This window comes from Aphidius gifuensis, linkage group LG1, assembly GCF_014905175.1.
Source record: "Aphidius gifuensis isolate YNYX2018 linkage group LG1, ASM1490517v1, whole genome shotgun sequence".
Lineage (NCBI taxonomy): Eukaryota > Metazoa > Arthropoda > Insecta > Hymenoptera > Braconidae > Aphidius > Aphidius gifuensis.
In genome coordinates, this window is record NC_057788.1 from 25,524,282 (window position 1) to 25,550,380 (window position 26,099).

The 26,099-nt window shown below is 23.6% G+C and overlaps 3 protein-coding genes across 7 annotated transcripts; 1 reads left to right on the top strand and 2 right to left on the bottom strand.

The window, feature by feature from the left end:
• The first annotated feature begins 5 nt into the window (after nt 1–5).
• Nucleotides 6–2,440, top strand: LOC122857070 (plancitoxin-1). The gene is made up of 6 exons (XM_044159055.1): nt 6–449; nt 527–704; nt 811–1,351; nt 1,435–1,537; nt 1,628–1,766; nt 1,844–2,440. Exons 1-6 carry the CDS (start codon nt 349–351, stop codon nt 2,000–2,002), a joined length of 1,221 nt encoding a protein of 406 aa, XP_044014990.1. The 5' UTR covers nt 6–348; the 3' UTR covers nt 2,003–2,440.
• LOC122857236 (myb-like protein F) lies at nt 1,894–5,776 on the bottom strand. Its single transcript, XM_044159306.1, has 2 exons — nt 4,939–5,776; nt 1,894–1,940 (listed from the first exon to the last, which is right to left on the bottom strand). Exons 1-2 carry the CDS (start codon nt 5,774–5,776, stop codon nt 1,906–1,908), a joined length of 873 nt encoding a protein of 290 aa, XP_044015241.1. The 3' UTR covers nt 1,894–1,905.
• Nucleotides 3,443–25,180, bottom strand: LOC122856613. Of its 5 annotated transcripts, XM_044158341.1 has the most exons (15): nt 25,003–25,180; nt 24,783–24,913; nt 18,449–19,350; nt 16,309–16,466; nt 15,668–15,909; nt 15,115–15,329; nt 14,456–14,711; nt 13,607–13,861; nt 13,336–13,466; nt 9,988–10,128; nt 9,491–9,643; nt 9,005–9,154; nt 6,595–6,762; nt 6,146–6,514; nt 5,786–6,060 (listed from the first exon to the last, which is right to left on the bottom strand). In XM_044158341.1, the coding sequence occupies exons 3-15, from the start codon at nt 18,999–19,001 to the stop codon at nt 5,786–5,788; spliced, it is 3,066 nt and encodes a 1,021-aa protein (XP_044014276.1). In that variant the 5' UTR covers nt 19,002–19,350; nt 24,783–24,913; nt 25,003–25,180. The 5 variants fall into 5 exon arrangements, with proteins under 5 accessions (XP_044014284.1, XP_044014276.1, XP_044014303.1 ...); XM_044158349.1 differs by lacking the exons at nt 24,783–24,913; nt 25,003–25,180 and adding an exon at nt 21,222–22,199 and having other exon boundaries at nt 3,443–6,060; nt 9,017–9,154; XM_044158368.1 differs by lacking the exons at nt 24,783–24,913; nt 25,003–25,180 and adding an exon at nt 21,222–22,199 and having other exon boundaries at nt 15,668–15,891.
• Nucleotides 25,181–26,099: the final 919 nt, after the last annotated feature.

The following is a 26,099-nucleotide window of genomic DNA, read 5'->3' on the forward strand; positions in this document are numbered from 1 at the left end:
TAAATATGTTTATTTAACAATGTTATTGGATGATATGTCAATATGATTTTATCATTCAAATCATATATTTATATTTTGATTTATGATAAGATTGTTTTTTTAATTTAACTCTTTGTTGAAATAACAGCGCTGTGTTACTCGCGGATTGTCAGCGACACCAAATTATTTTGTTTTTTATTATTGTGATTTTTTAAAGATCAAATCAATAAAGAATCATTGAGATTGATTAATTATTAACAAGAGAAATAAATTTATTACAGTTGTGCTTTTGTTGTTGTTAAAGCAAGTCAAGTTATTTATTTTTAATTTTTATTTCTTTTATCAATAATTTTTATATTGAGTAAAACAATGATTATTTTATCATTTGGTATATTTTTATTTTTTTTAACTGGAACATGTTATGGAAATATGATCCAGTGTAAAGATGAAACAGGAAATAATGTCGATTGGTAAATATTAAATATTAATTTAATTTTTTTTTTTAAGATTTAAGATTTTGCTTACTGATTTTTTTTATTTCTTTTAGGTTTGTTATGTATAAAATTCCAAAAATAGCAGAAAGTGCTAATCCAGTTATACGAAAAGGTGTGGCATATATGTTTATGACAAATAATACCGTTAACGATGGTTGGCAATTATCAAAAAGAGATATTTCATCAGTAGATTCAATACCAGGAAAAACACTTGAGTCTTTGTACAATGATGTTAGTAAAAAAAAAACTAACAAAGGACAATTATTTTCGCATTAATACAAATGATTCATGATCAATTAAAAGTACTATTATAAATTATTGTTAATTATTATTTTAGAAAGTTGCTGAAAAACTTGCCTGGTTAGTATACAATGATCAGCCACCAAATACAAATTCTTCTCATTCAAAATATGGACATGCAAAAGGTGTTATTATGACAAATGAAAATCAAGGATTTTGGCTAATTCATAGTGTACCAAGTTTTCCATCAATGCCTCGAACAGGTACTGAAAAAAAAAAAAAAAATAATACCAAAGAAATTATTCAAGATTGTGAAAACAAAAAAAAAAATACAACTGATGATTTACCAATTGGTGAATATTCATATCCAAATTCAGGAAAAGTATATGGACAAAGTTTTTTATGTATATCTATTAATTCAAGTGAAATTAATTTCATTGCAAATCAATTAATATATAATCAAATAATAACATACAAACATAATATTCCTGATAAATTAAAAGAAAAATTTACGAGTTTATTAAATGTAACAACACGTCCAAAAATTAAAAGACCACCTTATAATAATAAGGGTGTATTTGAATCAACAGAAGGTGTCAAATTTACATCATTTGCTAAAACAGATAAATGGCAAAAAGGTATATATTTTCTAATAATAATAATTTATTTATTATTAGTATTTTTGAATTTTATTTATATATTTGGTAAATTTTTTAATTAGATTTATATGATGATTTTGTTGCACCACAATTACAAGTTGATATGCTCGCTGAAACATGGCTAAATGGCAGAGGAAAATTACCCTCTGAGTGCAATGGAACACAGTAATATAAAATTAATAATGATTTCTTTTTTTTCTTTGCACATTTTAAACATTTTTAAAATGATCTTTTTTTTTTTTTTATTCAACTCAGAGTACTTAATGTTCAATCCATCATATTGAATTCAGCCAATGTGGAATTCAAAAGCTCACGGGATCATTCAAAGTGGGCTGTTGCTATGAAAAATATAAAAAATAAAAGCTGGATCTGCATTGGTGACATAAATAGAGCTGTAAAATTTTTTTATTACCTTTTATTATTTTTTTCCCACTGGAATTTTCAATAAATAAATTTTTTCTTTTCCCTCAGGATACACAATTCAATCGTGGTGGTGGAACTGTCTGTTTAAACTCATTGAATTTATGGAAAAATTATCGTGACTCAGTGAATGACGTTGAATCATGTCCTAGAAAAAAAACTGGTTTTATCAAATCCATCAAAAAGTGGTTCTCCAAAACAATCGGATAAAATAAAAATAAAAAAAAAAAACACATAGTATAATTAATTAAAAAATTCAAGTAAATATTTTTTATTTTTTGTATTTATTTTTTGTTAAAAATTTTTCTTTTCAATTAGAAGGAATTAAATTGTTTTTTTTTTTTTATCGACAAATCAATTTGATCGAGGAAGACTGAACTTATTTTCTTGTATTTATTATAAATTATTAAATTTTTTTATTTTCTTCTGTTTTTTTTTTTGGCACAATACCTGGTGACCGAAATTTTAAACCAAACTCAGTAATGTTTTGTCTGGTTTTTTTCGTTTGTATTTATTATTATTCTAATTTCTTTGTTTGTTTTTTTTTTTCGTATTTATTTTTCATTACGGCACTCGGTGATATTGAATTACCTTCTATTGAATTTAATTTTTTATTATGTCGAGTTGAAATTAAAATTTATAAATTATCAGACACTCGTATGATGAATATAATTCTCATAATTAACTTGTTTTTTTTTTTTTTGTATTTTTTTGTTATTAATTTTTTTTTTTTTTGTATTTTTTTTTGTTCTTTTTTAAAATTTTGAGGACTAGATTTTTACTAACCTACTAGCTGAATTATTTACAGATTAATTTATAATTATTATTTATTTTTTTTATTCATATAAATACGAGAAAATTCACGTGTCGTATTAACATTAATAAACTTTTTAATAAAATCAATATTACATAATTTAAATTGATGATAATAATTGTATGAATCTTTTTTATAATTTTCGATTAGCCTTGAGTATCGCATTAACTCGTAATTTTTTTTTTTCCTTTTCACAAGACATTTGTATAATTAGGAGATTTAAACTAATTCTAGGCAGTATAGAATTAATAATTATATTCATGAAAATTATCTGGAATTTCTTTTGTTGTTTTTTTTTTCAAATTTTAATCAGCTTATATTTTTTCATTTAATTTATTTTCTGCTTGTTTAATTAACTTTTTTTCTAAATGTTTTATTTTGATAGAAAACAAAACTTCTATTGTTCAAAAAAAATTCATTAAAAAAAAATTTAATTGCAAATTTTTAATCCAATTATTCTTTTGTTGATATAGATTTTTTTTAATAACAATAGTTTTTTTTTTTTTTTTCGTTTCAAATATAATTATTTTTTAATTAAATAGCTTTTATCGAACATGAAAATTTTATAATGTTCATTTAGTAGAGAAACAAGCGAACAATTTTTAATTAGTTATTATATTTTGTAAATTAAATCGTCAGAATGAATATTAATGGGCACAGATGGCTTTGTTTTGTTTGTTTTTTTCCAGTTGTTTTATCAATTTTTAATTCATTATACTTTTGGTTTATTTTGAACAAAAAAAAAATCTAATTATCTCGTATTTATTCATGAGTTTAATTTTGTATAACTATTTCTTTGTTATTTTATAAATTATAATGCATCGATCAATTCTTTAGCAACAAATTAAACTCAACTATTTTTTTTTTTTTTTTTTATTATTATTTTTTAAGGACTATCCACTGACAGTAGAAAACGACGATAATTATACATCATTATTTTATTATTTTTTTCATATCCAAATTGTTCATTTACATCCTTTCTATAATCGAAATTACATATTATTTTTTAGTTTTTTTTATTTCTTTCAAAATCTATATTAAATTGAAAAATTATGCAATTTAATCAGTGTAATCATGTGCATTAGTAATAAATCTAAAAAAAAAAAATAATTTATTTTTACAAATAATTGTAAATTGTAAATAATTACATTCGATAAATTCTTAAATTAAAAATGGCAGTACAACAATTTAAAAAATTTTATTTTTTAAATTTACGTTAATTATACTACAATATTATTGTAGTAGTTGTTTTTGTTTTCTTTAAAAATTTGTCATTAATTGAAATTTGTTTCTTTAATTTTTTTTGTCTTTCTAAGATAGTAAAGATTTTTTAATTTTCACAATGAGATTAAATTAGTAAATGCGTGGAAAAGATTTTAATGGAGAATTGATTCGACTGAGATGACACTTGCTTTATTAATTTTATTATTATTATTATTACTTTGTTGATCAATTTTTTAAATGGGATTTCAAATTTTTGCAGGCATTGCCTTTTTTTTTTGTTTTAAATGGTCCAATTATCACCTGGTTTAGACAAAAAATTTATTAATTTTTTTTCATTTGAATTTTTCATTATATGCAAATACAGGCATTGGCTTGGTCCCGAGCACGAGTTGTATGTCGTGTTTGAATATCAAAAAAAAAGCGCATCGATTCTCTTGATTTTTAAATAAATCTCTCCATTTTATTATTTTATTATTATATTAATTATAAAATTTTGTTATTTATCCTTTTTTTTTCTCAAACTCGCCTCTAAATTATCGTCACTTTACTCATCAGTGTCATTGGTAATTTTGTCCTTACAATTATTATTTTTTTAATAATTATAATAAACAAATAATAGCTAATAAAAATAAATAACCAATATAGTATAATATTTATAACTCAATATTATTATAATTATTATTACTATTATTATTAAGTATTATTTTTTGGCTATTTTATTTATATACAGTGCGTTTGATAATTTTTGAGCAATGACATAAAAAAATAAAATAAAAAATAATATAAATAATTTAAAAAATATTGATGATAATTATTGAAGCAAAAAAAAAAGAAAAAAAATATGACTATTATAATTTATTTATATATATATAAATATATTAATATTTAGAATATTTCGTGCAATTTTATTTTTTTATCTCAATAATTTTATTATATGACAAAACTAATGCGTCTTATTTTTTTTTTTTTTTGTTTAATATCTTCAAGGCTTGACACATCTTGGCCCTCATGATTTAATTTCAATGGTATTCATTATTATTATTACTATCATCATAATGATTTATAATAATTTACGTTAAAAGTATAAGCATTGATTCAATATACCTACTTCGTGCTTGTCCATTTTTAACTTTCATTTTATTTGTATCATCTTGTATTTGATTTTCACTATTAGCTGGTACGTGCTCATCAATTGGCGACAAGCGATCACTACTAGTAGCACCACCACCACTTCCAACATCCGGTATTTTAATAATACAATCATTATATGTATCATCTGAATCACCATCAAATGATTTATCATTAACATGAATTTTAACAACAGCATCAACTGGATAATTAATATTATCACTTGATGATGAACCATAGAAATTTATCATTTTACATGAATCAGATGTTGTATTATCTGTACTTTGTTCATCACATTTTTCACATAATTCAAATAAATAATTATCATCATTATCATCATGATGATTAATATTTTTTTTAATGATATTATTATCATCATCATCATCATCATTATTTTCACATTTAATACATATTAAATCATTATTATCATCATTACAATGATAATTATCATAACGATATTGTTCAATATATTTATCAGATCTACTTGTTGGTGTTTTTGGACGATATGAACATGTACGTGATTCTAAATCACATTCTATGCATAATAATAAATTTGATTTACTACCATTTTTTTTATTAAAACCATTACATGTACCAATTTTATTATTATCATCATCATCATTATTATAATCACAATCACTATCATAAAAAATATGACTTGGACTACCAATTGACATTGTACATGGTGTTGATGGTGTTGTTAAACATTCATGACAATTATCATTGTAATATGATTTTTTAATATTATTAATTTTATCAATTGTTGATTGTAATAATAAGCCACGTTTATTATTAATATTATTATCATTACGTGGCATTATTTCTTGTTAAATAATACTTTCACGATTACGTTCATTATCTTCAATACTTGATGTTGAACTTGTACGACGTATTTGCATTTCAATTTCAGCTAAACGATGTTCAACAATATATTGTTGATGATTTAATTTATCAGATAATGCTGTATTTTCACTTTCAAGACCCATTAAACGTTCACGTAAACGTTTTATTTCAGCAACAAGTATATCATGTCCAGCACTACCTGTTACTGGTGTTAATGCACCTTCAGACACTAATTGTGTCATGCTATTGCATGTCATACCTTTAATTAAAATAATTAAAAATAATAAATTAATTAAATATTTATTTATTTATTTATATATTTTATATAATAAAAAATAAATTACCAGAATGAGTTGATTGCCGTCCAATTGATAATTGTGTTGCTATTGATCTTGCTGCTCTTGCAGTATGATCCTCACTGCTTCTAGCACTGCTTGTTGCACTCATTGGACTATCAGCACTTCTTGTTGCTGCTGTTGTTGCAATACCACTACCACCACCACCACTACCACCACTAGCAACAACAACAGTACCATCATTATCACCAATTCTTAATCCATGATGATATGATGATCCAGTTATTGGACTTGGACTTGGTGAAAATAATGAACGTGTTGTACGTAATTCAATTGGTGATATCCACATGTCTTCAATTGGTATTCTACCTCTTGATTCAACAAGACCTGGAGTACTTTGACTTCTTCCCATTGCAGCTGTTAATAAATTTTCATTAAATTAATTTACAATTTTTTCTTTCAAGTATATAAGTTTATATTTTTGTTATTTATTATACCTTTTTCTAAGGGTGCTTTTTTATATTTTTCAAGTCGTTTTACTGCAATTGACTCAAGACGTACTCGTGCTGCTGGATACTCCTTCAGCACATCCCACATATCCTTTTTACTCAGTACAAATAGGTCGGAATAACCGACTGAGCGTACACTTGCTGTACGGCGATTACCTACGACGATGTAGCCATTTAATGGTTATCAGGTTGTTTCAACCAAATTAATAACACATCTCGAAATTATTATTAATTTATTATTTTTATTTATTAATTTAAATTGATTAATATATAAACAACTTTATTTTTTAAATGAAAATTTAATATTTATAATTGTTTTTAATTTATATTTAAATATATGAGCAATTAGAAATACTTGCGCTTTTCATAATCAATTTTAAATCAATTTCTTGATATAAATTAATGCACTCGAGATATGTTGGACATTGCGGAAATGAAAATATACAAAATGTCTCATAAAAATATTATATTGGGTAAATATTGATATGACTAGTGTGAGAAATTTGAAATTTTGATTGACACATATATATATATTTGTGTATATCAAAATTTAACATCCCAACATTTCAGCCTCATCGGTCTCGTGAAATAATTCGATATATTCACGCATTCAGGCATTTTATCAAGATTGTGACGTATACCGGAATGGAATATCGATTTTATTTTTTTCATCCACTTCGATTTACGTCAGTCTTTTTTATATTTTTGCTCTATTATTTTATTATTTTTTAAAATTAAATTTTATCAATATTTATTTTGAATATATTTCTTTATTTAATATGCCAAAAAAAAAAAAATAAAAAAATAAATATTATATAAATATCTACTATAGCGGATGCAAGGTGTTTCGCTCGATAACTACATTATGCAATTAATAAATATTAATGTTAAAAAAAAAAAAAAAGCATTATTAATAAAAATATTTTTTTAATCATCGAGCTTGTAATTTAAAAATGGAAAAAATATTAAAAAAGCTTTTATCTTGGTTCATTTGCAAGAGTTACATTATCAAGTGTTTGCTTATTTTTAATTTAATTTGTTTAATTATTTTTTTCAACAAACATAAAATAATATAAAGTTGAATTAGTTATTTAAAAAAAATATTGAATTTGCACGCAATAGGAAAGATAATATATTGAGCAATTTATCAGATAATAATTAATAATTATATATACATATCAAAGTGCAGTGTTCAAGTGAATCATTAAAAAAACATTTCGCCTATTTACAAAATTTATGCAATTTTAGATTGCTAATAAATGCTTGTTTATTTAAAATATATATATAGTAATTACTAATTAGCATTGCTCTTTTAAGTAGATTAAACTTTAAACCAAATAAATTACGAAAATGTTTTTTTAATGATAACACGGATAAAATAACAATTAATCAAGTTGGCCTCCAAAAGGATAAAAGAATAAAGGGCATAGCGAAAAAAAAAAAAATATAAAAAAAATGAATAAATATATTCGAGTTAAATTGATGATGATCATGATGATGCACGAAATGCCCTTTCAGCAACGTAAACTAACCTTTTGAATTACAAGAAAAAAAAATTCAACAACAATAAATGAGCCATAGTTTATCTTGTAAACAAAAAAAAAAAAAAGAGAAAACTTGACATGAAAAATGTTTGAAAATCTAAGCAAGTTTACATATAACGTATATACTTTAAAATATCAAGCTCATCTTCATCGATTTAACTCAAAAATTATGGTAAGTAGATATAGAAAAAAAAATAGTTCTACACGGACGAGGGTGAAAGTATATTATAATAATGAAAAATCGTGAATTATATGAAAATGAAAAATGTGAAAAATATTTATGTAAAATATAAACAAGTATATAAATTTAATTCTTTTTTTTTTTTCAAGATTTTTTTAATATAATGTTATTATTATGAAAAAAAAAAAAACGTAAGAGAAGGGTGAATAAAAGTGTCAAGACAGCGGTGACAAAGTAAGGGTGTCGAATTGAATAAAGAATATAATAAAAAATGATGGTGTTTATGTCGAGATAAAAAAAGTAAGTTAAAACGTTCAATTACTTGATTCAATGAATTTTTTTTTTCTCAAGAGATAATGAAGTAAAGTTTTAATATACCAAAAAAAAAAAGGGTTAGCCAAAAAAAGTTGTAATATAAAAAAGTAAGAGGTATAGATTAAAAAAAAAAAAAATAGTAATTAATTAATTTAATTGATGTTGAACATACCGAGATTTTAATTGATATTATTTAAATGGTTTTTGTTTTTATAATGATTTAATATTTTTTTTGTCTAATAATGGTGAGGTGATTAAATTAAATATTACGTGAAATATGATGAAAAAATATTTCGCGTGGGAAATAGCGCTCACTGGCTATCTGACGGGCCACCTGGACTGCACTTGGAATATTTACCGCACTCTTTACCTGCGGTCCCCATATTGAGAATGCTGATTTCCCCGAAGTAAGAACCAGCTTTCAATGTTGCAAGTACGGTTTTTCCATTATCAGCAACAACTTGAAGACGACCTCTATTTACAATGTACATTTCTTTTCCCACCTCGCCTGCATTTTCCATTTGAAAATTAAATTAAAATAAAACAATTATACATATATATTTTAGTTTAAATTAATTTTAAATTATTTTAAAATCACTTTGAGTAAATTATAAAATCATAATGACATAAAATTTCGTTATGAATATAAATAATTCAATTGTCTTGAAAAATTAATAAAACTTTTAAATTGAGTTATGATTTTTTTACTAGTTTAAATGATATTTTTTTTTTTAATTATAATAAATTTTAAAACTTTGATAAATTCATAATAATAATATTTAAAGTTTTTAAATTTTTTTAAAAATTAATTACTTTTATGAGAAAAAAAAAAATTAAACTATACCTTTTCGACAAATGTAATCTCCTGGTGAGAATAAAACTGGTCTCAATCGTAAAACAAGTTCACACAAAAATCCAGCTTCAGTATTTTGAAATATTTCAACTCTTCTAAGTGTATCAAGATGAACATTGATCGCAATTTCAGCCTTGAGTTTGTCTGTAACACACAGACAGACAGACACAAACAACACGTCATCATTAAAGGTAAAAAATAAAATATAAAAATGATTGAGTATGACATTGATTATCCATTTAAAAATAATTAATAAAAAAAAATATATATATATTTTATAAATTAAAGTACTGTATGACATTTCTAGTTGTTTGAATTTGACATTATATATGTAGAGTTTTGAAATTGTTGAAGGGTTATCACTTATCACCAACTTGCATCTCATTAACAAGTGACATTGATTGATGACACTTTATTTATAATTCAACAAGTATTTATAAAATATTTCTATATGTTAAATTGAAAATTAAAATTGAGCTTTAACTTACCAGGTAAACAGCTAACAGCTTTTTCTTCATCTGAACATTTTTGTGTAAGCCACAAATAATCAAACCATTTTATAACTTTTATCTGAAGATGATTTGGCACTCTTCGCATTCTCATATAAGTTTTGACTCCATCAAGTTTAGCTAAAACATAAATAAATATATAAAAAATTAATTTTTCATCAAACTTTTTAAACTTTTTATTAATTTATCTGTAAATTTATTTAAATAATAATTTATTTTTTTAATATTTTTTTATAATGAATAACAGAATGAAAAAAAAAAAAAAAATTACGTAAAATAAGAAAAACTGCTTGACATCAAAAAGTTAAGCAGAAAGTTGAGAAGGTAAGAAAATAAATTATTAAAATAGAAAAAAAAAAAATTAAAGTATTCTTTGAAAATTTAAGATTAAAAAAAAAAAAACATGACACTGCCTCAAGGGTTGTTTATAATGGTTGATTTTAAAAATAGAATAGACACTTGAGGTGTTGTTTTTTCCACGTGAATAAAAAAAAAAAAATAGTTTATAAAAAATACTAGCAAATATTCATGAGATGATTTCAAGGGAATAGCTAAAAAAAAAAACCCTTTTTAAATATTCATTGATTTTTTTTTTGGTATCATTTCATCCATATTATTATTATTTTTTTTTTATTTTCCACTTGAAGCTTACAAGGTTAGTGAATGTAGCTAATACAACAAAAGAATTAAATAATAAAAAAAGTTGAAATAATATTTGTAAAGTAAAATAAAGTGCAGGTAGATTGCAGTTAAAGAAACTAAAATAAGTTTGGATAAAGTAGAGTCGTTAGTAATACCATGGCTATTTTTTTTCTATGCCAAGTATTTTTTTTTTTTTTATCCCTAACTCTTTTTTTTTTTTTTTCTTTCTTTCAATCTATTTTTTTCTCTTTTTCCCCTCAATTATTTATATTTTTATTATCAAAAATAAATAAAATAAAATATATCAATGTGCATGGTACATTTCATTGAACTTTACACTTAATTAATTTATTTACTCCAAAAAATTTATAAAAGTTAAAATAAAAACTTTTATTATTATTTATTATCAAATTAAAAATAATAAAAACTTTTTCTATTTTAAAATCGTGTATGTATTATTGAAAAATGTTTTATTTTCAATACAAAATTCAGTATAATAATAATAACGGTTTAATTTAAAAAGCTAATTTTTCAATTTACAGTTATCGATTATAGTTTGTGAAATAAAAAAAAAAAAAAAAACTTGAAGAATATATGAATAATATGAACAGCAATATTATGAGCATAAAAGATAATGTCAGTTTGAATTTTGTATTTATATTTCAGAGTATTATATTTCATAAATTCAAAACAACTATTATGCTATTTATATACTTATAGTTTATTATAATATATAAATGTTTATTATATGAATTACTGTTTTTTTTTTTATCTTTTATAAATGAAAATATCAAATTATTTATGGAAATATATAAATATCTACAAAAATTATTACTACCATAATATTTATAAGATAAAATTATAATGAGAAAAATTATTTTTTAATAGAAAACCATAACTGCACATTTGTGACCATAAAGCATCTAGTCATAATACATAATTTTATGACAAATATTATGTTAAATGTTTATTATATAAAACTGCATATGTCGTTATATATTAAACATAAATTTTATATGACAATTATTAATTCAATGTGAATATCATTTTTAATGTATAATAAATTATTATTATTTTTATAACATAAAAGAGAAAAAAAATAAAATAAAGCTCTATTATTATTATTTTCATTTACAAAAAAAAAAAAAATAATGCTTTTAAAATATTAAAAAAATATTTTCTGCTATATCCAGGGAAAAAAATATATATATATATTTCTATTAAATAATTTATAAACAAAAATTTTTTTTTCATTAAAAATAAAAAATAATATAAAAACGAAATATAAATGAAAAATATTTATCAAATATTTTTTTTATTGCCTGAATTGAATTTTAAAAATGTGTATATTTAAATGATAAAAATAATTTTAAATATTATATACTCATGTTATTAAATACATAAAACAAGCAATTTAATTTTTTAATTATATCAAATATAATAATAATAATAATTTCAACAAAAATAATAAATGTATGCTCGTTAACTGGCGCCCCGGGGTCATTGTACCAATTTTACAAGAGTGCACGTAGCACGTATAATACCTTCCTAGATATATCTTGAAATTATCAACAAAGCCAACAAAAACTAAAGCAATGTGCAAGGGATAAATAGCAAAACAGGCTAGAAAAATAAAGGATAAAATTTGAGAGAGAAAATAAAAGAAAAAAAAAAAAATAATAATAATTTAGAAAAATTGCTTTTCGCAACTTTGCCCTAAGCTATTTTCTTCATTCTCTATCCATCCACTTTTTTACCAAATTTTCATCCCTCGAGTCAACGACAAACGAGACATATTTTTCACCCTCACCTATATCACCCTTCTACATCTTTGTCGGATTACTAACTTGAATTTTTTACCTTTTTTTTTCTTCTCCTTGCCTTATTTTCATTTTTATTCTCTCCCTCAATATTGAGGGTTGTTATATATATATTTTCATTTTCTTATTTCATTTCATTTATTATTTATCTATTTTTTTTTTTTTTTTTTTATACAATACAATTTCCTTTCTTTATAAAAATATAAACGAATTTTAAAAATGATAAAAATGATGATATTTGTTGTTATTAAATTTATCTAAAAATTGTGGTAGATTTAATAATGTTATTTGTAAAATGTAATAATGAAAAAAAAATAATATAATGTATGTTGATGATTTATGAAGCTATAGTAAATCTTCAATCATTTTTGGCATGTTTCATTTTACTAGACAAATGTATAAATTTAAAATCCCTGACATATTTTATAAATTCAGATGGTAGAAATTTTAAATTTATATATGTTTTTTTTATTATACATTGTATATATATCTAGTACATTGTGAATGCGATTTTATATATATACAGAGGAATGAAAAATAAAAAGATAAAAAATAATAGCACTGGATGGCAATACGACAGTAGAATTCGGCATTTTATTTCGTCTTACGTCAGCATTTGTTCGATACACTTCAACCTTTTGTTTCTAGCTTTATTTTTTTATCATTTTTTTTCTTTTGCATTTTGTATTCAGTATATATATAGTTTTTACACGAACTCGGTTTTTTTTTTCTTTGTCATGTCCAGCATTGATAGAAGTTTTTTTTTTTTTAAATAAATAAAAGACTTTAGGAAAAAGATAAAAAAAAAAAAAAAATGGAAAGGAAAATTCAACTGTAAAGAGTTCAAAGAATATAAAAAATTTACCTTGAAATTCCTTACGTGCTGCACTGACAGAAGTGACAATATTGGCAACATGGCCAAGCACTGTTGCAAACAGCAAAAGACCAAAAAGCAGCTGAATTATAACAAACAAATATTCACCCTTACTTCTTGGTCTGAAACAACAAAATTCGTAAATTAATTTTAAAAAGTTGTATAAATTAATTAAACTATAATATAAAATAATTAATTATAATTAAAACATATTTCGTGAAACAAAGTAAATTATTATGATGAAAAATGATATATATCTTACCTTGGAAGATCACCAATAGTTGTCAGAGCCAGTGTACACCAGTAATAACTTTGTAAATATTGCTTGACAACATCTGCCGTTTCAGAATCACTAAATACCCAATTTTTACTTCCAAAACCATTGTTTTTACATATAATATGATAGAGGCACCCATTCCAATGAAATATCACTAGTAAATAATGTATCAATGATGTTGAACGAAATAAATTTGGATAATTTGTATGACGTTCAGTTCTGTCCATAAATGCCCAAAACCTAATTGACATAATAATTATTATTTTTAATTAAACATTATTTCAAAATTTTTCCTTTTGATTTATTAATAATTGACATTTTTATAATTATTCATTTTAAATTGATATAAATAATAATAATAATTTTATATTTATCAAGTTTTTAAATAAATAAAATTTAAAAAACTTTATTTACTAAAGTTTTCATAAATTTTATATATTTTTTTAAAAATAAAATATATAAAATTCGAGTGATTAATGTTTATCCAACAAAAAAAAAAAAAAAAAAAAAGAAAACTTTATAAAATAATGAAAAATTGATTTGAAATTTTTTTTTTTCAATATAAAAAAAACATAATGGTATAAAACGAAAAAAAAAAAAAATTGTGGATATTAACTGTCAAAGTAAAAATACATAAAAGCTCTTTGAAAAATATTTTTTTAACTTGTCGAGACGTTGATTTATACTTTACAATTTTTTTATTTGATTTTAAATCGATAAAAAAAAAAAAATACCAAGTGGTTGGAAAAGTTTAATGTTTTTTTTCTTTTTTGAATAGTATATAATATTTGTTTGAATATTTAAGTGTTAAAAATAATATAATAATATACAAACCGATATATTTTAACAAGCCTAAAACTTCGTAGTATACTGTTAAATCCTATTGATAGATATAAAAAATCAAGTGGCAGCAGGCACAAACAGTCAATATAAAACGTCGTACTGTTCATGTAATGATTACGTAATTTAACGGCATCTGTTTGTAAGACACCATCTTCAAGATAGCCAGTACGAAAATGAAATACAATATCCACAACGTACAGTAAATCAGAAAAATAGTCAAGACAAAACCATACGAGTAGTGTTCCTCCTAAAAAAAAAAGAAAAAAAATTTTTATTATTTCCAATAAAGAGCAAATAGATATATAAATAAATCAATAAAAAAAAAAGCTTTCAATAAAAACACTATTCATGTTATAAAATAAAAATACATATGAATATATTTTTATTTATTATTTCGTAAAAAAAAAAAAAACTGTATAAATATAAAATTTAGAAACATCAAATAAAAAAATATATATAAAATATTTTTGAAACAAATTAGATAATTTTTATTTGAAAAAAATAATACTATTTGAATTAATAGGAAATTTTTTAATTAATTTTACTGATTAGGCTTTTAATCAAATGAAAAAAAAAAAAAGTATTTGTAATTCTTAATAATTTATTTTTATAATAACTTGGGGAATAAAAAAAAATTAATGATGACTCACCATTGATTTCTTGAAAGGCAAACCTATAGATAATGACCCAGAAATTGTATAAAAATGCAAGTGATACAACCATCGACCAATAGTAACAAAGACGTCCCGCGGGATCGAAGACGAACGACCAATTGGGGGCTCCAGTGCGAAAGCCCCGTGTTCCCATCTGTCCAGGATATCCTCGACTTCCACGTTGTTGTTGTTGTTGTGCTGCTGTGTACCTCCTTTAAACCCCAATCAAGTAAAATAAATAATAATTAAAATAAATTGATTAAACTATATAGAAAAGTATAAAGTAAATGGAAAAAAAAAAATTTATAATATAAACATATTGACATTGATTAAAATTTTGCTGAATATACTCGTTGATTTTTTTTTTCATAGAATAATATTTTAATTTTAATTTATATACTATGTAGTTAGTAAAAGTAAATATTTAAAATAAAAATAAATAACGTTAAAAATTATTTATCAAGATAAAATAAATATAAAATAATAAAATTTTGTATAAAACTAAAATACAAGTTTGTAAATTTATAAATTGAATTATAGTTCAACTCACGTCTCAGTACCGTTGCAGCTGGTATTGCCATTTAGATGATTAGTTGATGCTAAACTACGTAAATGTGATGTTTCTCTTGATGAACTCAAACTCACAACATTTGGAAATTTTAATTTACCCTTTAATTGATCTTTTTTTTGTGGTTTTCTACTTAAATCAAGTTCACTTGCACCACGATTAACATAAGCTGCATTGAGTGAGTCTCTGGACGATCCAAAATATCTCTGTGAAACAGAATAAATCTACGCAAGTTAAATACACAATTTACATTAAACTAAAAAATAAAAATGAAATACATGACAAAAGTTATATAAATAAATTTTAAAAACTGTTGAAAAAAAAATTAAAAAAAAAAAAAAAAAATTAATAATGTAAAAAAGTTTTTCTTTATGATTCAAAAACTTTTAAGTAATAAAAATAATATTATATTTAAAAACATTATTATTTTATTTTTTTTTTTAACGTAAATGGAAAATGAAAATAAAAAAAAATTTTAAATAACCCCAAGATATTGAGAGAAAACATAATTTAAATAATTTACAAAATTAAAAATCTTGAATTTATGTTGACAACAAAAAATTTATAATAATATTTAAAAAGTTTTTAATTATTAATAATAATAAATTTATAAATTAAAGTACCTGTTGTTCAGGTTGTCGACTACGTTGATCTTGTCTTCCTTGTTGTTGATAATGATGATGTTGATGATAATATCTTTGTCCAATTTTTTCATCATCATCAATTCGATTTTTTGTTTCACCAATTTTTCCATCATTTATTCGTCCAACTGTATTTAAACCTAGTGTATTAAAAATATTTTAAATATTATTCATTAACAATTTAATAAATATAATTTAATTATTTTTATCAATAATTTATATATATATATATATTTATTTACTCGATAAATATTTGATCAAATATTTTATTTATTTATTTTTTTTATATGCGGTCCACTGGGTATATAACAAAAAGCCTTTGGGAATTTAAGTAATAAAAAAAATGGTTTAAAATAAATGATAAACTAAATTGGAGATAAATATTTTTTTTTTCAATTTTATATAAAGGATATAAAGGAAAAAAAATATATTCTACAATTGGCTAGTGTGTTAAATCGATCGATTTTTGGCATTTTGCCAGAGTATATTTGCAATATCATGCTGGATTTACCTATCGATAAAGTCAGAGAATTGTACTATTGGAATTTAGCCAAGATATCGTAGTCATGTTAGCTTGGAACATTTTGATTCTGTCATCATTCATCAATGCTTAAATTATAGATTACATAGACTAATGATAACAGCAGAATAAATATTATTTTTTCAAACACAGGAAATTCAAATATTCATATATAATTAAATATTCAGTATCAAGTTTATTTATTTATTAACTTTTTTCTTATGCAAAAAAAAAAAAAAGGACCTGGAAAATTATATTATTATTTTTTAAGACATTTTATATAATGTAAAATTTAATTTTTATTATAAAAAAAAAAAAGTAATTTAAATTTTAATCAAGCAGAATTTAGTGTTTAGTTTTGTCTTTAATTATCATGGAAATTTCAAGTACTATCTAATTTTGATGAATTCCAGTATAACAAGCGTTGTTAATTTGTTGAAGTGAATATACATGTACGTGTTGCTAGCAATTTTAAGTTATATGTATTTAACTGAATTTAAATATAGAGAGATAAAGACTACAGTATAGAAAGATACACATTCTAGTGTAGTGAGATAAAATAATTGTTTTCTATTTCACTTGTGTCTTGTCACTTTTATATGTACATGTATATGTATGGATAGACGAATGCAAAGACGTTTAATTAAATCAGTCTGTGACGTGAATTCGCACTAATGCGTTTGGTTATAAAAAAAAAAAAATTTTAAATTAAATTACATCCTGTTGGTAACGTTAGTTGTCATTTGGTAACTAGATTAACCTACATGTATATTTTTACTCATTGTTTTTTATAAATTGGAGAATTAATTTTTAATCTGATTCATTTATTTTCAATAGTCAAGAGAAAAATAATTATTAAAAATTCAGATAATAAATAGAAATAGTTTTGTAAATTTTATCAAGTTTTAAAACCGATAAACTATTGGCAAACTTTCATATAATGTTTCATCAAATTCCAATGAAATGTTCATCAAATTACCTCAAAATTCCTAAACTACATGAAAAATAAAACTTAATTAATTAAAAAAAAAATACTCTAATAAATGTTTTTATTTTTGCTACACTAAATTCAATTAAATGTGCTCATTAAAACCTGACAAATTATTCACGGTAATATAACTACCCCAAAATATATATAAAATAAAAACTAATCTAATATAAAACTTGAAAATTATATTACATAAAAATAATGTAATTTGTTGAATTAAAATATTTAAAAAAAATAAATAAAAATAAATAAATTTTGTTGTAAAAATTAAATTACATCGTGTTAAATTTATTTAAAAAATTTTATAGTTTATATAAATTTTTTTAAAATCCTGACAACATTAAAAATACAAAAAAAATTTAATTAAATATCCTTGCCACAGTATATATAGTTTTAAAATGAATCTAAAATCCTTCAAAAGAAGTCATAAAATTTGTTATTACTGAAATAAAATAGAATAGCTTTTAGAATAATCAGACAACAGTGAAAAAATAAAAAAGCAAAATATAAAAAAGACCATAAAAACCATAAAAATAATAATAATAAAATAATGTAAAATAATAATATAATAAAATAGGATAAAAATAAAAAAATTAAATAATAAATCATCTCACCAGCACCACCAAAATTTGTTCGTACAGCTGATGAAGTAATATTTCCACCAATTCCACTAGTATGTCCTGATGGTGCTGATGTTGCAATACTGTAAAGTGTCTGACCACTATCATATTTATTACCAGAATAGTGACAAGGTGTTGTTGGTGTTATTGCACCACTACAACCACCACCACCCCCAATCCCACCAACCACCGATATTTCATCTAATTCATGACCACTATCATATTGTTGCCATAGTCTTGTTGCACTTGTACTTGGTCCACTACCACCACAATTATCACGTCCACGTGTACCACCACCACCACCACCCCCAGATGTACTGCGGCCCCTCAGCGACTGCACGAGCCGCTTGGCCCCCGAAGACATTCCACGTATGTAATCCAGCCTTACAACTGTTGTTGCCGCAGCCGCTGCCGCCGCCGACGCAGCCGCAGCCGCCACCGCGTTACTCCAATTTTTATTATTATTTAATATTATATTATAATTATTATATATTATTTTTATATCAATTAAATCTATATTATCAATATATTCAATTCGATAACCCATTCATTTCATCTTAATAAAGATGAATATTTTTTTTAGATCTTCATTTATGCGAACATGTCCAATTTGTCAATGGACAATACGCTTAACAGATGTCACCGAAGCCAAAATTTTTTTGACATTTTAATATCCTTTTATATATTTATGGTGTTGGCTAGTTTTTTTATTTTTTTATTATTACTATATATTGTTTTGTCTTTATATTTTTTTTTTGTCACCTTCTTTGCGTAAAACTATATATGATCACTTAAAAACATGGTTGAGCAACAAGTGTCCCTGATGTACCAGACGACTCATTTTCCATGCGTCGCAATGCAGAGTTCAAGATTTTCTTGTCAATTCAAACGATCATCTGGGAAAATATGAAAAAATAAAAAAAATAATAATAACAACGTAAAAAAATAAATAAATAAAAATTCAATATTCAAAAAAGACATGCATAAAATACGAGACTTTGAAAAAAATAAAAAACCAACAAACAACTTGAAAAAATTATAAAAGTATTTTTTTTTTTTTTAACTCATTCCATTAGCTACAATATTAGCATAAAAAAAAGTATATTTTTGTATTAAATATTTATAATTTAAATAATTAAAATCATGATAAAAATTTGAGATATAAAAAAAAAAATAAATAAATAAAAGTTTATATTCATTCATCAGTTTATTTTTTGATCAAAGTAAAATATTTTATTTAAAAAATACATACACATACACACAAGGAATTCGAGTTTTTTTTTATAAAAAATAATTTTTTTATATTTATATAATATTTTATCAAACGAAAATAAATGTATGGGGTGTCGGTTGAATGTTGAAAATTCACGCACTAAGTATATATGTTGTATATAAAAATAAAAACTTTAAATTTTAAAACGATAAATGAGAGTAAAATAGAGACAGAAAAATAATGTAAGAGAGAGAAAGAAAATTAGTTTCTCTCTATACACTCTCGTTACCATGACAACGAAAACGACGTCCCGGTCCGAATACATCCCCCAGCGCCCATCTCGCCTGTCGTGTTCCATACTTTTTAACTTTGATATCCACTCTAACCCCCTGCCAGTTTCTATCCATTTTAAGCTTCAATTGAGCTTCAACCCTTTTCTCTATACGCCACTCATTCTCTTTCCTCTATATACATTCATTCATTCATTCATTAAACAAAAAAAAAAAAAAAAAAACTAATAAATCAAATGACAAAAAATAAACAACAAATTATTTAATAAAAAAAAAATAAATCACAATGCAAGACATTTTATCCTTTTATAAAAAAGATGAAAAAAATATACATATATGTACACTTGCTTTGACTCTATTTTTTTTATATAGTTGACAGTTAAATAAGGTCAAGTTTTTGAGCAATAATTAAGTCACTAATTAAACATGAATTTAATGATGTTTATATATTTTTTTGAATTTTGTTTGATACTATTGTTCAATTGTGTATCGTTAAATTTGATGATTAGTTAAAATAATTTGTTAGAAAATTATTTTTATCTCAAATAAATTTAATAAATTAGGGGAATAATGTGATTGATAGGTGGGGGATGAAAATACACGTGGTAATTTAATATACAGGTTCAAATTTATATACGTATACATGAAAAAATATAAATTACTTTTTGAAAAAAAGCAAAAAATAATAATAGAAATATAAAAGTAGGTGGACACAAAAGTTTCTATTCTTCATTTGACAAGTAGAAAAGATATGAAAACGACGTCAATGCGGTTTTATTATTATATGATTATAATTTATTTTGCCAATTTTGTTATTTTTTTTTGTATACAATCATTTATTTATTTTATATATTTTTTTATTCATCATCTTATTTATATCTCTTTTAATCTATATTATATTTTTTTTTACACTCGTATTACGTTTTCTTCTGTGAGTGACGCCTGGCACACTTTTCGTATTTTTTTTATTTTTTTTTTTTTATATATATATATGTAAGAAAAAGGGAGGAAAAAGTGAGAGATCAGTCTGATTCCAGTGAGGGAGAAAACACGAGAATCAATCGATAAACAATTCGTCTTCGTTGATCAGTCAACCCCCATTAAAAATAATAATAATATATAAAAAATAAATAATAAATAATAATATTAATAATTTAAATTAATTTAATAAATCATAATTATCATTATAAAAACACAAAATTTTACTGTGGCTGACTCAATACTTATTTTACTACTTGAGAAATAGAATAACACACTGACTCACCTCAGCATGTTTATGATGATTTATTATGAATTATTTTATTTAAATTCCATTTGTTTAAAGATGCTGATTAATAGTGAATAATCATCATTAAAATTTCTTCTTAATTATTAAGTTTATATATAAAATATATAATTAAAATTCAAAGAATGTCATTAGTTCACGCGCATTGCGTCCGCCATGGTTACGTCGTGTCTTTTTTTTTTTTTAATTTTATTTAAATAATTTTAATTTTAGACAAACTTTTTTCATCATCTTCATACACCAACTACACTCTTCATCCATTTGATTTTTTTTTTTATTTTAAATAACATCCTTTCTTCATCATTTAACTGAATAAAATAAAAATAAAAATTTTCTTTATTTTTTTTTTCAAGTTTAAAAGTTAAATGTTTTTAAGAAAATTATTATTTAAATTTTATTTAAATAATAGTTATAATAATAATAATAGTACGATAGATGGCGTCACGTAAGATCCTGTTTTTTTTTTTACTCCAAAAATATTATATCTTATTGGGATTTACTTCGAGCATTGACCTACAGAAGATGACACTCTTTTCGACGCACCAAATATATTTATTTATTTTTTTTTCTTTTTAATATTTGTATATTAAAAAATATATATATTTTTTTTTTCCCGGGTAAAAATTTATCACTGACACTTGAAACCACCAATTATAAAAAAAAGTATAGCATATCACAATTATAAATTATAAGAAGTGAAAAAAAAAAAAAAATTCATCAAAAGTCACTTGAAAAATAATTTAAAAAATGAAAAAATTAAAATAGTGTATTTCATTTTAATGAATCATAAAAATAATAATAATAGAATAAATAATGATGGTGATGATGAAGATGATGATTATGAAGATGATATTTAAAATATTATTTAACCACGACTTTATGAGGCGGCTATGGCGGCGGCTTGAACCTCACTGTTTAACTCATCCCCATGATTGTTCTTGTTTCCCCTGATATACCGACAAGAGCAAAGTCGTAACACAAGTTTGTGAATATTCTTCAGCGCAGGATCAAAAATACAACATGGGTACAAAAATGCAGCATCAACAGAGCGCAGGACTGCGCCACCGGCCGGCATCTTCTTCATCATTTTCAATATTATCTCAACACATACACTAGCCAACCACCCCATAACCACCCTGCGTTATACAATTTTTCAAACCACCCACAATTATTTTATTTTTTTCTATGCATGTTACATCAAAAAGTTTTTTCAACTTTATTGTTTACTTGTCACAAGCATGAACAAATGTAACATCATTATATCAAATAATATTTTTAAATTTATACTTGTTAATTTGATTTGCAATATAAATAATATATTTGTATAACATAAAATATTTATTTTAGTTTTAATCTTCAACCCTTTTAAATATAAATAATTTATTTTGCTATATTTATTACCATAAATTATTATTTATCTAAAGAAAACTTAAAAAAAAAATACAAAATAAAGTTTCGAGAAATGCAGAAGACACTGCGTCATTCTGCAGCATGTGATGCAGTTTTTTATTTTATTAATTTTTTATATTTATTATTATAAAATAAATATAAGAATAATGTATAAATTAAAAAAAGATAAATATATAATTATATACAAGTATGAATAATTAGAATTAAATATTGATGAAAATATATAGATGGTTAATTTATCGATGCAGTTTGAGAATTGAGATAAAGTTTTGCATGTGTGTATGTATATGATGATGGTATGATATGGATGATAGTATAGGAGATTTGATGATCAAAGGCAAGGTGATTAATAATTTAATGGGTGGTCTATGGTTGTTGAGGGATATCTTGTATATACTATGTTCAATGTTAATGTGTGTAGTGCAGCGTGTTTATGCAGAACAGATGAGATCGATTAGTCATTACCTTGGTGATTAATATAGCAATTTATTATTAAATTTATTGGATCGTATTTATTTTTATTTAATTAATTCATTTTTTACTATCGTATTTTATTTATATTTAAAATTATTAAATATTGTAAAATATACATATTTGTATTTTAATTTATTATGTTAATATTTTTTACACGCGACTAATCAATTTACTAATTTAATTAATTAATTTATAATATCATATATGAATTAATTAATATTTAATTAATTTTTTTTTTTTCATTCAATAAAATTGTAAAATTTACCATGCAATGAAATATTTCTATTTTATCCCGTGAAATGTAAAAATAAGAATTGGTTTTGTTAAATTATTCGAAAAAGTATTTTTGATAAAAATGCAAAAACCCGGAGGCATGTGATAAGAAGCTAAGCTGACTCGTTTCATTTCTTCTTTTCCAACTACTATTTATTTTATTTTTTCATTCCAATAAGTCCGCATTTTTCTACTTTTCGATTTTTTTTTTTTTTATTTTCTTTTTTTAGCTCCAAGGATTTATATATATATTTTTTATACTGAAAACACCTAAGGCTCATTTTCACCAACCGTTGAAAAAGTCTTTGAGCTGAGCTCAGCTTCTTCTTTTTTCAGTCACCGAACTTTTTTAAAAATTTTTTTTATCCATTTAAAATATTCATTTCTAACAGCTAACACAAATTTTAAATTTACATTCGCGATAATATTATTATTAAATGACAAATAATGAATATATTTTATTTTTGAATAAAAAAAAATCAAGTTTATAAAATTTAATTGGATTCAAATTTGATGAGCAATAAATTTAACTTTAGTATCTGGGGAGAATCGATAATTAATTATCTGGAAATTTATAGTGAAGAAAGACAAACTGAAAGATTAAAATTTGTTGCCAGGATTATAAGGAAAATATGAATTTCCCAAGGTACCAGAACGTAAAAAAAAAAAAAATCTTGGTAACAAGTTTGTCTTCTATTGAAAATTAAAAATTCATGATTTTTCGTTGAGTAATATTCGGACGAACGTAAAAATCAATAATTGTTATGTTGATAAATGTAATTTAAATACATATATTAATTATCAATTATTTATCGCATTTATAATTGGCGAGTCATTAATAGAAAATTATGATTGCTTTGTAACAATACGAATTTTAAATTGAAATAAAAAATATGAAAATATATTTAGTGCTTGCGTATGCTCAGCTGAATTGAATAAAAAAATTAATAAATAAAATAAATATCAACAGTTCTCATTCCATATGTACTATATAAAAATAAATAATAAAAAACAACAATGATTTGTGATCGTGCATATTAATTTACTTTTCATTTGTTATATCAATCCCGGTAAAAAAATAATTGGTATACCTATGATTCCCGATATATATACTTAGGTAATATAAAAAAAAAAAAATAATATAAATTCAATTCAGATATTGCGCTTGAGGCTGCAAATGCACAATTAAAAATTTTTAAAACGAAATAAAAAGACCGTTATAATTAAAAACTTTTAAATAATTAAAAAATAAGTCGAATAGAAAAAAAAAAAAAAACCCAACATTTACTTGTACTTCAATTAGGAGGTAATTTAAATTATGAACGAAACGCACATTGACCGAGATAGATTTTAATAAATACTCTTTTTTCAGAGAGTACTCACCATCGCAGCGAATTGTGAAATATATTATCTGGAATCTGGACTTTTTTCCAATGATTTAGCAAGCAATATAGACAGGATCAAAAAATATTCACACACGCTCACATTCACTTTTACACACACTTTTGCACTGACTGAAAAAATATAAAACGAAAGAAGAAATTAATTCGCGTATTATTAGAATAATTTGAAAATAAAAAATAAAAAAAAAAAAAACACTGACATAAATGCATGTATCAGATATACGGTTTACTGAGTTTCATCAAAAAAGATAACTTTCCAAGTAGCTGATTAAATGAACATCCAGCAGTTGCTCCTTGGGTCAATTACTTCAATTAATGATTTTGAGTTGTCATACGTTTTTGTCAGGCTCGAGGCTGTACCATTAAACTTTTGAAGCTAGCTAACTCGATCAAATTTTACACAAAAAAATGTGAGAGTATCGGCTGGCAATGTTGTTGATCTAAGCTTCGGTACCATGACGCCTCAATTGTTTGAGTCTTGAGTTTTTTGTACGTTAATTTTCTGAAGAGATTGAAGTTCAATGAATGTTGACAAGCTGAGACGCAGCAGTAGAATGACAATTTTGAAATGTCCCACCATATATTTACATGGCAAGTTGAATTCCCACTTCACGGTTGTTGATCAATCCAAAATTTTTTTCTCCATTCGTTGCTTAACGGCGCAGCTGTATCCCTGCTGTGGCTGAAGCGTGACGAGTTTGTGTGATGTAATATTGTCATATTGAAGAGCGATGTGAACAGCATGACGTTGAAAGAGTTAAAAAAAAATTCGACGCTGGGGGCCCGGTATTTATACCTTTTCTGAAATAAGCAGCGCACCAATCATGTCACGTCAATTTCCTCTTGATCGTAAAAAATATATAAACAATATAAAACATATTTTTACAAACTCTGTAACAATAAAGCAAAACTAAAGGTAGAGATATACTAATTTTTTTTTCACAAACTTTGTTTGAATCCTTTTTTGTTAATTATTATATTGTAATAGTCACAGAGTTTGTAAAAATGTTTTATATTGTTTATACATTTTTTACGATCAAGAGGAAATTGACGTGACATGATTGGTGCGCTGCTTATTTCAGAAAAAGTATAAATACCGGGCCCCCAGCGTCGAATTTTTTTTTAACTCTTTCAACGTCATGCTGTTCACATCGCTCTTCAATATGACAATATTACATCACACAAACTCGTCACGCTTCAGCCACAGCAGGGATACAGCTGCGCCGTCCCATGTGCAAAAGGATTAAACAGCGAATGGAGAAAAAAATTTTGGATTGATCAACAACCGTGAAGTGGG